The sequence below is a fragment of the Ursus americanus genome, chromosome 10 (genome assembly GCF_024610735.1).
Source record: "Ursus americanus isolate L20-20 chromosome 10, mUrsAme1.1.p, whole genome shotgun sequence".
NCBI lineage: Eukaryota > Metazoa > Chordata > Mammalia > Carnivora > Ursidae > Ursus > Ursus americanus.
In genome coordinates this window covers 59,078,870-59,095,336 of record NC_142136.1, presented here as the reverse complement: position 1 = coordinate 59,095,336, position 16,467 = coordinate 59,078,870, and the positions used below count along the sequence as shown (strand labels likewise).

Genomic DNA, 16,467 nt, shown 5'->3' with positions numbered 1-16,467 from the left:
ATTGAGGAAAAGATAAAAAAGGCAATAACAGGGGTTCCTGGCTGGCTTGGTCGGTAGAGCACCCAGCTCTTGATCTCGGGGTTGTGAGACTGAGCCCCACGTTGGGTTTAGAGATTGCTTTAAAAAAACAAATGAAGGAAAAAAAGTAACAACAATTAGAAAAAGCACAGAATCCCCAAATAGCTCCACATTATAGGTAAAAAGCTAAAAAGACCAGCACAGGGAGGTGAGCAGCTGCCATTCATAATTTGGATGAGAAGCGCCGTTTCTGAGTCCTGAAACTCAGTAGTAAATGAACACGTCACAGGAAGCCAAAATGCAGCCACTCAAACAGCGGCTCGGTCCGCTGTGCTCCTGGTCCCCCGGTGTGCTTCGGAGCTCTCTCGGGCTCTGGGCTGCAAGGGTTTAGGACTCTCATCTCCTGGCTTGGAGGCTTCCAGGGAAACGAGGTCAGTGCTCTAGTCTGCGGAAATTCAGAAAGGCAGGGCAGGCTGGGGGGAGAGGGGGTGTGAAGGTCCCTGAGTGCAAGTGTATTCCCATCTTCCAGAAAACCAAACCTTTCTCTCACAGAGAGAAAGAGGGTACAAACCTTGGACAGTTTCTCTAAAGCACTGTATTTCAAACTGCGGTTCTCAACCCACTCTGGTTCATGAAATCACTTGAATGGGTCACAAGCATACAGTCGACATCAGAACAGACGCACGCATGTCACATGTAAAGGATACCATTTCACACGACTTTGGTTTCAGTTATATACATGTGTATGTGTGAGAGTCTTGGGTAGCAATGCTAAATATATCTTACTAAGATATGTGGTCAAAAAAGTGTCAAAAGCTTTACTCTAGACCACTTAGTCCCTGCCACAGGGACCGGCAAACCACCCAGAGCTAAACTGTTCAGTTATCTGAAACTAAAGGATTCATCCAGAAGTAGGAATGTAGGGAATCCAGTTCAACTGAGTATTAGACACCAATACAAAACAAATGCCTCTTTAATATTTCTTCCAGGAAGAAATAAGCGCTGCCCTCCAAAGGCTCTGGAAAGCATCGTTTTAGAGCTGAGTACATGCCGCTTTTTCCCCTCTGCACACCTCCTCTCAGCTCAAGGTTTGAGCGTGATGTGGTTGCAGACAGTTTACGCCTGTCTAATCACACCACATAGGCACGCCACACCGTCAGAGTCACAGCTAGAAACCCTACAAGCTCCTTGGCCAGATCGGAGAAACTGAGGCTTGGAGTGATGAAATGGCACAGGAAGTGCCCAAGGTCAACGCTGGGGACAGCTGAAATCAGATTCCCAGGCCCAGTTCTCCTCCAAGAATCTTTCAATTAAAGGCACACGAGGGCACAAAGCAGCACACCCTGCCAAGAGACCAGCAGATGACTTTGTTTTCTTTTTTGGTCTCGTTTGCTAGTTTCTTACACCTCTGAATTAATTTTTTTCTAATTCTTTTTTTTTTTTTTTTTTAAGTAGGCTCCACGCCCAGAGTGGAGCTTGAACTCACGACCCTGAGGTCAAGACTGAGCTGAGATCAAGAATCAGACACTTAACAAACTGACCCACCCAGGTGCCCCTAAATTAATTTTTACTGATGACTAAATGCAACATTTGGATGAGGAGGCCCCCTGCCCTTTAAAAAAAAAAAAAAAAAAGTAATGAGACTGCTTGAAGTTGCACAAGCAAAGTTATTTTTTCTGTTAGGAAAATTTTCAGGTTAACTATAGCATCTCCTTGGAAGATCTCTTGAAATAAAAATAAACGAGTGTTATCTCCTTTTGAATTCCTTCTATTCTGATACTGTAGTTGAGAAGAAAAGCTTGGCTTGATGGCCATTTTCTTTCAGGTAAATATATATTGTATATAATCTACATTACAGCTACAGATATGAACAGCTCACTACTTGAAATAATCTTAAATCACAATTTGTTTATTGATTTCTAAATGCCACTGTGTTTTAATTTCCCCAAAACTGTTAATTTTTTAATGACATCAAGTGATTCTCAACGACAAACAGAAAATATTTCCCTCTCAAAGCCAAATTCAGCATGAAAACAGAGACAGGGAAAGATGCTATAAAAGGAAAAGTAGTATTTTCTTTCTAACAGTTTTGATTTGGTTTGCTTGGAAAAGAGCAACCCTCTAAAGCCTCCTCATTCAGCTACTAACATCTTATGATTTTTACCTATTTTTCTTTTTCAAAGTAAGTTTAGTTTTAACACGTGAGGTATAAGATTGTTGGTCATGGGCCACCCGGGTGGCTCAGTCGTTAAGCATCTGCCTTCGGCTCAGGGCGTGATCCCGGCATTCTGGGATCGAGCCCCACATCAGGCTCCTCCGCTGGGAGCCTGCTTCTTCCTCTCCCACTCCCCCTGCTTGTGTTGCCTCTCTTGGGGATGTCTCTCTCTCTGTCAAATAAATAAATAAAATCTTAAAAAAAAAAAAAGGTTGTTGGTCAGGATTTCACAATCCAAGAATCATTCATTTTCGGAGGGTCAGAATTTTCCATAGTCCTGCAATATCCAGATGAATGTACCCTGATTAAGATCTCTGAGGTCCTGAACAGATCTGGTTTAAGCGCATACATTAAGTAGAAAATTAGGAATCATCAGGAGCTCTGGGGTCACTGGGAGCTAAGCCTCCTCCAGTAAGCCTCCTTAAACAAGCTTTCCCATAGTGATCTTTTCTTAAAAAGTCAATCTCTATTCTGACCTTTAGAGACATAGAGGCAGCCTGTTTCCAGACAGATTTGCTGGCATAAAGACTGCCTCATGCTCTGAATTCAGCATCAAGGTCTAATTTTCAACAATCACATGAGGTAAATTCCCATTTTGGGACCTTGAAACCAGCAATTATTACCACCAAGTAATGAGTCTCAAGTGCATAGCTGAAAGTTTATTAATTTTATGCCATTAAAAAGAGACATGACACACTCAAAAATTCATTTAGATGGGTTCTAATTTTGTCCACTTTTAACGACCTCATATCATCACTCTTAAGAACCCCTCACCTTTCAGAACCATGCTTGCACTGTGGGAAACCTCTGATTTGCATTTTCAGAAATATTTTTTTGATGCAAGTATTATAAAATACATGGTGGATAAAACCACCAGGAACTCACCTGAACTGAGGCACAGTCGAAGTATTAGCGAAACAACGGTTTCAGCCAGAGAACTGAGAGAGTGCAATTTCACAATGATAAGAACCAACGGTAAATCAACCAAGAGCACGAGGATTTATAAAATGAAATGAAATTTTAACATCTCTTTTCAAGAAATAGTCAAGTAGTCATGACCACTTAGAATTGAGTACTTCAAAATTAAAAAACAAACAAACGAACAGAAACACCTTCGAGATTAGGAAAAAAAAAAAAAATCCAACCCTCTCTTGTCCCCATCCCTTCTTAACCCCAACTCTGCCGTATTGTCACCCTGGCTGAAAGCAGGCTACTAAGTTTCTCTCAGACTCAACTCAAATTTATCTTTGCTCTATCTTTGCTCCAGGAAACTCACCACCTCCTCAGGCCCAATTCATTCCAAACTGGTGATTGATCAACCACTGCATAATTCATTCAATGACTATATACTGCCTTGTGCTAGGCACTAGGGACCAGATCTCCTCATCCGGAGATAAAAACCTGACTCTTTTACCATCGTGGGGGGCGGGATGTGGGGAGAGTGTTCTGTCTGCCCTTAGGGGTTACAGGGAACACTGTGCTGCATAAATTGGTCCTGAATATAATTAGAATATAAGGTTGTCATTCCCCCACACTCCCTTCTCCATTACACTCATGCCCAACAGTGCCTCCCCCATCCACCCATCACAGCCTCCTCCCCACCACCCCACCACCACAGCCTTGGATCTTTTTATCCAGAAAAGAATTTCAAATTCTTGTGCCCAGAGGTTTTGGAAAGTTTCACTCATAGTCACTCCTCCGGAGACGCTAATTTTTCAGATTCCTCAAATCACTCAGAGCTGAGTTCTGAATTCAAGCTGACAGGCTCCTGAATCTATACTCTTAACCAGTCCGTTCTAGTGCTTCTCAATGAATGGGAGTTTTCTTTTCTCCCTCTACCTACAATGCTCTTTCCTTTACCCTCACTTTTTCACTGCAAGACCCATCTGTAGGAGCACTCCTTTGGTCTAACCACCACGAGCAGAGATTCTTTGGTAACCCCAGAGGAGACGTTGTTTGTACCTGTCTTCAGTACATCTGAAGATAAAACTGGATCCCGCTTTACTCACTGCAAAGGTATAGACTCCTGGTGAAGGAAAAATTTCCTTTAACCTGCCTAATAATAACTACCCAGAGGTACTAAAACTCTCTGTAAGAATGCCCAGGTTGTTGACTTGTATTAAAATATGCATATAAAGAACATATAAATGTAAACGTCTAGATGAGGGTGGGTCCCACCTGGAGAGAGGTCTCTCCTGGCCTTCGTCACTGAAGAAGAGGCCATCACTGGACAAGGGAGCCTCTGGAAGCCGCAGACTAGATATCAGTGTTAACCAAAACTGAGCTAAGATGTCTGGTACGAAGCTCCTAAGCAAGGAAAGTTAAGAAGGCATCCACTCAGAAAAGACAGTCCTGAAGGCGGCTGGGACATGAGGAACCCAAAGTACCAAAGGCGGGTATGTCCCCTAGAGACAGAATCCAGCTATATGCAAAGCAAAGATAGACTCAGAAATGGCCAGGGAGTTCCCAGAACAAGTTCTGTGTTATGATAGCACCAGAAATCTAAACTTTGAAATCAGACATTTTTATATTTCTTATGTTCCCTTGTATTTCCTTCCTTGGTATCCAGTAAAGTTCCAGGCTGTCCTAACTGTGCTAAGATAAACTGAGGGTGAGGGTTTTTATTGACTCTTTGGCCTGAAGATTAGAATATTATCAACCCACTACTGACAGCAGCGGTGGGATGAAAATGGTAATCCAAGTGACAGAATCCCCCAAAGAAGACAAAATGTAAGGGACACATGGGGCTGTGGAATCCGGCCACTCTTCCCCATCCAAAAATTCTCTTTTCAATACTAAATCTTAGAGGTTGTGGTTTTGTCTTCTTATCTTCTAAAAGCTCCACACCCGCACTAAATTGTATCTTGAAAGGATCTTGCCATTTCACCAATGTAGTATGCTTAAGCGCTCAGAACACAACAGAAACTTAAATGTTTGTTGATGGAATGAATGAAGCAATGCATGGACTTTCAAAGTTTTAAGGCACCCTGAAGACCACCCAGTCCACTCCTTCTCCCACAAGGGCACATTTGTCCACACAGGGCTTTAAGAGGTTGTCATAAAAGCCATTCAACAAATATCAACTAAATGCCTACAATACTTAAGATGCTTTCAGGAATGACAACAAAAATATACCAGTCATTGATACACAACAAATGTTTGGGGGCCCACCATGTGTCAGGCACTTTGCTAGGCCCTAAAGATACTACAAGGAATAAGACACACGTAACACCTTGGGAAATTATGGAGAAGATGAATGGACCATAATACTGTTTAAAATAGAAAATGTTAAGTGTTTTCTAAGGTTAGATAGAGGTCAAAAGGGAAACCAGGTTTCCAAAGAACTTCTGGGACACTGCCATACAGGATAGGACATTATCTGTGATTAAACCTTAGAGTTCAGGAATGAAAACTATTAGTTTCTAGTTGAAGCAGTTAATGAAAATGGCTTTGTAGGTTTTGATGAAAATCAATATTCAATCTTCATATCTTTAGCATTATGTCAAATGGCACTGACAGGGGATTTTGAAAGAATACACAGCAATTCTCTTTTCCTGAAAACCATAATCAAAACTGAGTTGTAAATAACAAAGGTATTGTCACCTGTGAGTATGGAAACACAGATTTGTCAATTTGAGTATTAGTAAAATATATGTAAAGAATAATTCTGGACTTATGGGTGGGCCTTACTTATTTAACAGTAACTCTATAATAAAATAATTCCTATTATTTACATTGTAAACTAAAAAAGTGAAAATTAAGTTACTATACACCTAAATTTCACATTTCTTTTGTCCTGTAATCAAATGAAATTTATCTTTCAGTTTCTTTCATATATGCTACTTCTGCTTCTCCAAACACCTTGAAATGCATCCCACTAAAGCTTTTTCCTTCCAGATAAACACACTGAAATGGGAATCAGGAGATTTGGGCAGGTAAATTTTCTGGCCTACATTTTCTGGTTCACAAAATGAAGCGGTTAGAGCAAATAACCTCTAAAATCCCTCTGAACTCTTAAACAAAACAAAACAAAACCCTGAAGACTAACCTCTACTCTCAAACCATCTATCAAAGCAAACAGTTTCAAAACTAATATTAAAGGAACTTAACTACCTTACTCCTTCTTTTACTGGACTCAACAAACTTATTTATGAATTTCCTACAGCAGTTAGGTTGAGCGGTTTCATCTACAGGAGTTATAGACTGGGAAAGTGACGTCAATATATCCCTTTAGAAACAATTCTGTAAAAAAAAAAAAAAAAATTTCTAGGTCCAGAAGTGATCTCCTTAATAGAATTTTGCCTCTATCAAAAAAAAAAAAAAAAATTAAGCACTCGTAAACTTCTTTGTGAATTTCAGAAGGTTTTTAATCCATATACTCCATTTTGGTACCATATTTCTTCTGTTCATTGTAGACTGCTTGCCACTGGCCTATGTTTACAATTTTCCCCATTGGATCTAGGAAATTAATCAAGCACTTTTTGGCCATTTGTAAAGAGTATGATGTAGACATGCACTTGTGGTTAATATACTCATCCTAGTTATATTGAAGAACCTATCATATGAATAGAACTATCAGGCAAATTTTTTTGAGGCCACACTGTATGCAAAGTGCTGAAATGACTATAAAGACAGTAATGAACACGTTGCTACTTTACCCCTCCCTGCAACTGTACCAGTCACAGAGAAAAAAATTCTCTACCTCAGCATAATTTAAATTTACATCAAGAAAACCTAACTACTGTTTTAAGGTAAAAGCCCCTTGTCATATACCTCTCTAGTGCTACATTTTTTAGAACGCTAGTTGGTATTATCAAAACAACAATTCCAGATAAATACCATAATTACTATATTCATGCATCATTCCTATGGAAATCAGCTTCATCAGCTTAATTTGTGCATATTAAATGAATTAAGTTAAAGCGCAAATGCTATTGTCTGAAAAACAAGGTAAATTATTAAAGGCAGAACAACTGGCTCCACTTCTGCAAATTAAGCAAAATTAAGCAAAAAGAAAGGAAGCAAGCAAAAGGAAGGAACTCGAGAGCTATTTGCAGCAGTGGTCCCTTGCAAGTTCTAGGCGCTTCCCCTTGAGCTCGAAGAAATAAGAAGAGAGTTAAGAAGAGAAGGTATCTCTCCTTACGGGCAGAAGCCCAAAGTTATACTCTTTTCACAACTTAGAATATTCATTGAATTCAGTGTAAGAGGTACAGGAGATGTGGATTCGGTGAAACTGTCTGGGAAAAGGGAGTGGCATTTACTTTCCGACTGGAGCCCTAAGAACTGTATCAGAGTACTCAAAAATCCTCAGTTATCTAGCAAAGGCTCTCGGAGCATCCTCCCCACGCACACACCTGCAGGGCTGGGCGGCCCCACCTTCTTCCCCTCCCGTCCTTAGGGCTGGACCAAGGTCCAGTGACCGGCGCACCGTTAGTCCAAGGGCCACCCTGGCCCGGCCTGCGCCACCGGCCCCGGGCAAGGCCAGAGCGCACGCCGCTGTCTGGTCTCCGCTTCCCAGAGCCACGCAGCGGCGACGGAGCGCAGCTGGACACCAGCACCACCAGGATGCGCATTATAATAAAAACTTGGGGGAGTACGTCTACACTTGCGCCGACGTGGAGGCACAGCCCGGGACGCGGGCTCCGGGACCGCCTGCCTGTCCCGCCCCTCCTCGCGGCCGAGGGGCGGCGGTCCGTACCTGTCCTCCGAGACGCTGATGACGCCCTCCTCCTTGGGCACGATCACGGCCATATTCACCACCTCCTGGGACCCCTCGACCCGCTGTAGCAGGATGGGCTTGCGGGTCAGCGGCTTGGGCTGGATCTCCGCCGCCATCGGGAGGAGGGGGCGCGCCGGGGGCGCCGCCGCCAACCGCGCCGCGGGGCCGGGCTGAGGAGACCGCTCGGGTACGGGCACAAGCTGAGACAGGGACTCTGGGTGACCGGAGCGGGACGCCAGGGACCCGCGATCATAGCCTGGCCGCCGCTCCGGGAACGACTCCGCGCTCCCGGCTTGCGGCACCGAAACCGCCACGACCCGGGCTGCAAGCCGGCGCCACCACCAGAGGAGGGGGCGGAGAGCTGGGGGGCGGAGCCGGTAGGGGGCGGGGCCTGCCGCAGGGGGTGGCCGCTGGTGGGCGCGAGGGCGGCTGCACTTCCGGAAGAGCGGTGGAGGAGGAGAGGAAACCTGAAGAAGGAGGCGGGGCGCTGGCGGCCCAATGCGCGTGCGTCAGCTCATAGACGGTTTCCGCTCCGCCCCTCCGTGATTCCCGAAGCTTTGCAGCACCGCCCCTGGAACGCATGCGCTTTCCATTATCTGCGGTCTCCTAGACTCGCCACCTTCCACATCCAATGTTTAGTCCCCTCCCTTTTTAATCTCCCATGAACGCGCGTGTAAACACCCCTGGGAACGCGCTCGCCAGAGGCCCCGCCCCTTGCAAAATCCCTACAAAGAGGGCGGGAGTGGGGCGGGGAAAAGCGCGCCTGGGCGAGGCCGGAAAGAGAAGGCTCCTCCGGGAAGGAAAGAAGCCAAACTAGTTGGGACGTGACTGGGCATGCGCACGGGTCACCTGTCCCGAGCTGCCTTAACAATGAGCCTGCTGCGGCAGGAGGCAATGTACTACTCCCAGCATGCACCAGGCCCAGGCTGCCGAGTGGCAGCCCGAGAGCTCCTGGGAGTTGTAGTTTCTCGGAGCCTCCTCTCCCTTATCCTGGAATGACCTATCGCCCAATTCGGAGCCCGGCCGCGGCCCCGACTCACGTGTAAGGAGGGAATTGAGGGGCAGCCCAGGGATGAACAGACAGGCGGTCACTATAGCCATTGTTCAGACTGCTACCTGTAATACTGGAGCCCTAGAGATGGGGAAAGAAGAGAATCTCTCATACAAGTATCTTCGAGGGAGTTTCGAAATCATCTGTAGTGTAAGATTTCTGGTTTTCTTAAACGACTAAGTTACTAGCGCAAGGTTACTTTAGCTCCTATTTAGGGCTATGCGCCACCTCTTTCCCCCACCCCCACCGCCCGACTTGAACCCCGGGTCTCCTTGTTCCTGGTCCTGTCTTCTTTCCATTCCCCAGTCATCCAGCCGTTCTAGCTTGCTCCAGAGACAATGGAGACAGTTACTGTGATTATTGAATGAATGTTAGGTGCCTGGCACAGGGCCTGGAATGTGGGGTCGTTCATTATGTGATGACCCTACTAAGCCCTCCCAGAGCTAACAAACTAACTGGGGAGTGGCCATGTGGTGTGATTGGTCTGGCAAGGGCTCCGGAGGTCAGAAAAATAATATGCCAGAGCTGGGCAAAGAAATGACAGGCCTTACAGAAATGCATTTCTAGGACACGTTTTTGGCAGCCAAGGCAGTATGCTGCAAAGGACCTGTCTCAAAGCACACAGTGCAACTCTTTACCACCTTCCATCTTTGCAGAAATTCTGTAAGACACTTCAAAGTGAGACAGGTATTTACCAAGTCTGGGACCTGGAACAAGGCATTCCACTTCTCTGAGCCTCATCTATTAAGATGGTTCCCCATCTAGTAAGTGGAAAGTAATAATACCTACCTTGGGTGTTGTGCGAGACCTACAAAAGACATATTTTAATTGCTTTCATGCACAATAGATCCTTTAGGGATTCAGGGATTAGGACATGGACATATTTGAGGGGTCATTATTCAGCCTACCATATGGTGTTTAATATTATTCTTATGCTCCTGACTGCCCTTATCTCTACCCCTGACCTCACTACTGAACTCCAGACTCCTATATCTAATGCTACTCTACTTTGTCACTTAACTGTTTAATAGGTGTTCCAAACATTCCCAAACAGTATCTTTAAATCTGCTGCTTCTGTCACTCAATGGTTCAAAATGAAGTCCCTAAGAGTCATCCTTGATTCTTCTCTTTTCCTCACAACTCCTATCCAAACCATTAACAAGTGCGATCAGCTCTACCTCCAAAGTAGATCTTGAATTTTCCCACTCATGCCACCTCTACCCCAGTCCAGGTCACCATATGCTCTGCCCTCTGGTACCACAGTAACCTAACTGCTTTCCTAGCTTCTTCTCTTGAACCCTTCCCCCATTCAGCCCAACCCCAACCCATTCAATTCAAATTTTTATCACAGCGGCCAGAGGATTTTGTTTTAAAATATAAACCAGATCATGTTATTCCTCTGCTTAAAATTTACCAGTGGCTTACCATTGCACTTGGGATAAAATGCTTCTCCACCCTCACCTCTCCTGCTGTTCAGTACTGTCTAAGCCCTGACTTGGAAAATCTCAGAAACACCAACCTTCTTCCTGCTGGTGGTCCTTGCAGTGTTTACCTCTAGATATTTTCTTCTCACCACTCAGTCTTCACCCCACTTTAAGCTCCTTAGAGAATATTACCCTCCCACCTCTCATGTACCCCACCTCTTCATAACTCTTCACTGTCACATCACCCTGTTTTGTTTTCCAGTCCTCACTTTTGCCCAAAATAATCTCCGTTTCTTATTTGTTTCTTAGTGCTGCCTCTTATAGAGGAGAAGCACCAGGAGAGAAAGGACCTTATCTGCCTACACATCACTGGATTCCCAACCCCTAGGATAAGCAGCTGGCACATTAGGAGGCATGCTGTAAGTATTTGTCAAATGAATGAATAGAAAGAACTAGAAGGCAGGTCTGAATTTAACTCTTTTCCATTAGAGCATAACGGAAAGACTGGAATCTGGACCTTGCTCTCATTCCTGGGATGGGATGATCCTTGGGAGAATATACACAACAGGCAGATGATAATACCAATATGGTAAAGACAGCAGGTGAATAATTGGTATCCAAAAGAAAGGCCTCATCTGCAATTACCCCTTCTCTTCCTGGCAGCAGGCACAAGGGCCCCCTCAGTAGCAACGTTTTGTGGCTCTGACACCTAGATGCACATTAGACTGCCTTGGGAACTTCTTAAAAATGCAGATCCCTGGACCTTATCCCTGAATAACCGAATTTGGTTCTCTGGGAGCTTGGCCTGAGAATATGAATATTTATGAAGTTTCAGGTGATTCTAAAGCAGGTGACCCTTAGTTTCTAGTCTTTTCTAGGAAGCCCAGACCTGGGAATCCAATGGAAGGGTGCAGGAGAAGTGATGAGTGGTACTGAGGGCTGGGCTTCCAACCATGGAGCACATCTCCCCTTCCCTATTTTCTTCCCCAGCCTGAGGAACTAGCTAGGCTGCTAGCTCTACCACTGGTAGCATCTAGTGTTTCGGATCAGACCAATGTCTTTTTTGTGTGTGGTCCATTGAGTAACAGAACACAGCCTGTGGCTTTTTGCCCTACTCACCTGTGCCAGAAGCAAGCGCAAGACTTTGGCTAAACTTTTCCCCTAATCTTCCTCTCCATTCCCTCTAGCCTGGACAGGCTTGGGTTAACAATAGGTTTTCATATATACGAAGGTATGAAGTAAGGTTCCTCTCTGTATCTGTTTCTATATATTTTTAAATATATTTTTAGAGCAGTTTTAGGTTCACAGTAAAATTGACTGGAAAGTACAGAGAGTTCCCATATGGCCCCTGCCCCCACATAGGCATAGTCTCCCACATATCTACATCCCTCACCAGAGTGGGACATTTGTTACAATCAGTGAACTTACACTGATACATCTTTACCACCCAAAGTCCATAGTATACCTTAGGGTTGGCTCTTGTTGGTGTACATTCTATGCATTTAGACAAATGTGCAATGACACGTATCCATGATAATAATACTGTATATATAGTTTCACTGCCCTTAAAGTCCTCTGTGCTCTGCCTAGTCACCCCTTCCTCCCCAAACCCCTGGTAATCACTGATCTTTTTATTGTCCCCATAGTTTTGCCTTTTCCAGAATGTCATGTAGTTGGAATCACACGGCTCTAAGTCTTCTGCATCCAATAGTGTTGAATAGAATGTATGAAGCAATTAAATGGGGCCTATGCGGAATGAATGTTGCTTGTACATATAGTTGATATGTAGGCTTTTCACATTGGCTTCTTTAATTTAGCAATAGACTTTTAAGTTTCCTCCATGTCTTTTCATGGCTCAATAGCTCATCTGTTTTTAGTGCTGAGTAATATTCCGTTGTCTGTCTGTATCATAGTTTGTTTGTCCATTCACCTACTAAAGGCCATGTTGGATGCTCCCAAGTTTTGGCAATTATAGATAAAACTATAAATGTCCGTGTTCCGGTTTTTCTGTGGGCACAAGTTTCCAGTTCCTTTGGGCAAATACCAAAGAGCCCGATTGCTGGATCGTATGGTAAGAGTATGTTTATTTTTATAAGCCACTGCGAGTCTGTCTTCTAAAGTGCCCGTATCATTTTGCATTCCCACCGGTTAGGTTCATCTGTATTTCAGAGGAAAATTAATTCTCCCAGAATTTTCTGCAGAGGAACTAGGAAAGCAGGGCAGGATGAAGTAGGAGTGGAAACCAGCCTTAGGGAAATGGCTGCGGGGTGAAATAGTGAAAGAAAAGAGGGAAGGAGGAAGAGAGTTTGTTTCTGTTCCTTCTTTGCTTTGTCTTCACTAATAACATTCAGGCTACCGCAGCCCCGCCCATACACTAGCCCTGAAAGGAGCTCAAGTGAGAGGCAAGGACTATGACTGATTAGGTCTTCTCTTTAGAAAACCAAGAGCAAAGCAGAGGAATCCCAAGTGCATTTTGTGAAGAAGCGGATCCACTATTTCAACAACATAGTAGCTCTCAAAAAATGTTTGTTGGCTGAAAGCATAAATGGAAACCTAAACTCCTCAGTTTACCAGTCAGAGGTTTTAAATCTGTTAGAATCCTTGGTTTAACTTCAGAAAATTCAGACCTACTCACAGTTCCATGGACACTATCTTCATTCTTTCTTCCAGCGAATCAGTGTCTGCTATGTTCCAGGGAGTAAGCTAGGTACTCGATGTAACCCTTGTGAAGTCAAGGACAGAGCTCAGTTTGGCTCATATCTTGATTTCATCATTGGAAGGCCCCTGGCTCTGGGTACAGTGAGCAAGAAGTGAAGAGGAGTTGGTGTGAGAAGATGTTGGTTTAAAAATAAAGGTCAGGACTATGCTCAGGTTCTGCTATTGTGGTCCGTTCTGCTCTAAATTTTCTGCATCAAATAATGTTAAATAGAATGTAGGAAGGAATTAGATGGGACCTATGAGGAATGAATGTTTCTCCTACAAAATATTCAGATGGGAGGAGGGGTGAAATATATTGCCATCTAGGCAAAATGATTAATCCATTTGTCGTTTTTTAAGATTATTTATTTGACAGAGAGAGAGAGAGACAGCGAGAGAGGGAACACAATAAGGGGGAGTGGGAGAGGGAGAAGCAAGCTTCCCGTTGAGCAGGGAGCCCGATGGCGGGCTCGATCCCAGGACCCTGGGATCACGCCCCGAGCCGGAGGCAGACGCTTAACGACCGAGCCACCCAGGCGCCCCTGATTAATCCATTTGGAAGGAATCAGTCTCTAGGTCTCATACGTAACTGCAATTACTTTACTAAGGAATGAATGTTTTGTATTTTGTGACAGCTTTTGGGGGATACCACGTTTTTCTACATGTGCCTGTTTTGGGTTCCATTTTCCGCCTAAAATTATCCACATGAGGAAAATAAGTGATTCTGTAAATGAAGAATGAGATCATCTTTATCTCAAAGACCTTGACTGAGGTTGTGGTTAATGACCAAACTTCTAGCGTTGCCACTGAAGTCCTAGCAGGATTGTATCTGAAACTCTTTGGCTATCTGATGACACTTTTTAAAGTTTTTAATACGCTTCAAGGATCAGCATAATGCAGCCATCTTACATATAAACCAACTTTAGTATATGCTTAGGCCTCACTGACATGATTTTAAGAAAAGCATTTCCCATCCTCAGAATCTAAACCATAAGCCGTCTTTAAGCAGAGACAGCTTTCCTTTCCTGTTGAACTGCCTCTGGTATCAAACACAGGGCTAGGCATGAAGAGGAAGCTCAGTAATGACAAGTGAGTAGAAAGATTAATTGAATCTTAATGTCTGCAGAACAGGTTCTGGTGAAATGGATCACGGAAGAGTCATATACCCATAGTTCTATCAATACAGTTTACTTGGCAGTTAATACTGGAGGCCAAAGAGATCAGTACAAGTGTTTGTTACCAAAGATACCTCCCCTTGAGTAAAATTAGTTAGGATCAGGTTAATTTTCCTTAACAGCAACAGATACCATGGGAAAAGGGCTTTTGTGCCAACCAAATCAACATTAGTCTTTTTCTTCAACCGCCTTTCTGTTTGGTGGGGTGGAAGGGAACAAAAAAAAACCCTCAAGCAATAGGGAAAAAGACTGTATTGACAAAAGAGTTCAGAGGCAGTAGAGAGCACATTCAAAGACCTAAAAAGAAAGAGAAAGAAGCCAAGATATTAATGATAGCCCAAATGGTATAACCCAAACTTTGTTCTCCTACAATAAAACCCTGAAGAATTTCATGGGCTCCTGAAACATACATTTTTGCTTCCAGGGTATGAAATCCTAAGGAATTTATATCCTATATCATATGTTCACAGATTAAGTATTTTCAAAAAGCTGATTCTCTTTTGAGGTTGGTGCAAAAAGGAGCTAGAAGCCACACCCCCGAGAGGAATGCTGAGTCAAGTAGAGCCATGGTGTAGCTTCCTCACGGGTCTCACTGCCCCCAGCCTTGCTCTCTCCAAGCCATCCTTCTCATTGCTGCCAGAGTCATCTTTCTAAAACTCATGTCACTCCCTAACATAGCCTAAAACCTTTGAGAGCTTTCCATGTCTCTAGCATTGAAACTACATTCATTCATATGGCTCATGCCCAACTCTGTGATCCATTTCCCACTTTCTACCCCCTCAGACCTCACCTCCAGTAACACTGCCTCAGGTAGAATGGTTTTAGCTGCAAGGAACATGAAATTCTACTTGATCTTTTAAACAATGGAGGGAATACCAGCATCTACTTAACTGATCAGATTTTGGTCATGTCATTGGCTCCATTTCTCTTCCATTCGCTTAGTTCTGTGTGACATCTTTATCCTCTGGTTGGCTCTCCTTGAGGTAACAAAATAGAAACCAGCAGTTCTCAGGTTTAAATGCTTTTTCTTCTATTTGAATGCCTCTCTTCCCCCAACCATCAATCCAAAATCCTGGACTTCTTTCTGATTGGTCATTGGCCAGCCCTGAACTAACATCCCTGAGGAATGCCATGGCTGATTTGCTTAGGCTTGGGTGACATGCTTCTCCCAGAGCCGGCTATAACAAAAGAATGGCTTCTGCTGACTGGCTAAGGCCAACCAAGACCCATCCTTGGAGCTGACAATAATACTCAACCCTTGGCTGGGAAATTTGGAGGGAAGGAAAGAATGGATGCAGAATAAGCATCTTCGGGATCCAAACTACATACAATTCTCTAAGCCTTTCATCCCATAGTTTAGCTTTCTACCCTCTTTTGGGAATGTTCTTTCCCCACTTCATCTGTCTGGCAAACTCTTACTCTGCTCTCAACTCCGGGCTAAGCATTTCACCCTCTGTAAGGTCTTTCAGGATCCCTCACCCCAAAGAGTGGATTAGGTCCTTCTGTGTGTCTTTCTTATACACAGTACAAACTTAATATATTGCCTTACTCACTGTTCATCAATTATTTGCTTCATAGATTTGTTTCCTCTGATAGATGGTTAAGTCCTTGAGTACAGAAACCCCATCTTTTTTATCCTTACTCTTGACATTTATAAAATGACCAGAGCATATGTGAATACCCCTTAAATAAATTCTGAGTTTTGTTAATTCTACTGGGGACTGATCACCATCTGTTGATCACCAAGCTATGTGCTCTGTGTGTAGGTGTGACCTCCTCTGATGTCTAACCTCAAGAAAGAGACAGATCCTCAAAAAAAGTAATTGGAGCCAGGAGCAAAGGAAATAGAAAGTGAAATGCCTGAGTCATTCTTTCTCTTGGCCCTCTTGGTCCTGATTTACAGGGATCTAGGGGTCTTTGAGGGTCACTATTAGTTGTGAAAGGTGCCCTCTAACTATGGAGGCAATTCAGGCACCAGGCCAGAAGGTTCCTGTAGCTTTCCTATAGGAACCTCAAGCCGGCAACTTGGCCAGCCAGAGTCCCTAACTGCATGCTATGTTCCATGCTTACGATCCTTTTATTATTCCTAACCAAAAAGGGCAAAGCATGCTCTAGATGCTATTTCCTTTCACCTCCCAGCTCCACAAAAAGGATACCACCTTTTACCT

The 16,467-nt window shown here is 43.9% G+C and overlaps 1 protein-coding gene and 1 long non-coding RNA gene across 5 annotated transcripts in view; one reads left to right on the top strand and one right to left on the bottom strand.

The window, feature by feature from the left end:
* Window positions 1-8,322, bottom strand: part of WDFY2 (WD repeat and FYVE domain containing 2) — a 173,181-nt gene extending 164,859 nt beyond the window's left edge. For 3 of the 4 annotated variants that reach the window (XR_015725966.1, XR_015725967.1, XR_015725968.1), the window contains exon 1: window positions 7,932-8,322. Coding sequence is in view for 1 of the 4 variants with exons in the window: in XM_045796877.2 (XP_045652833.2) it covers window positions 7,932-8,068 (137 nt within the window). In the remaining 3 variants the exon portion in view is untranslated. The remainder of the gene's footprint in view (window positions 1-7,931) is intronic. The other variant, XM_045796877.2, reaches the window with a different exon arrangement.
* A 626-nt stretch (window positions 8,323-8,948) lies between these two features.
* Window positions 8,949-16,467, top strand: part of LOC123791878 (uncharacterized) — an 85,808-nt gene continuing 78,289 nt past the window's right edge. Inside the window, exons 1-2 of the long non-coding RNA XR_006779544.2 lie at window positions 8,949-9,153; window positions 10,737-10,846. This is a non-coding gene — a long non-coding RNA (uncharacterized LOC123791878). The remainder of the gene's footprint in view (window positions 9,154-10,736; window positions 10,847-16,467) is intronic.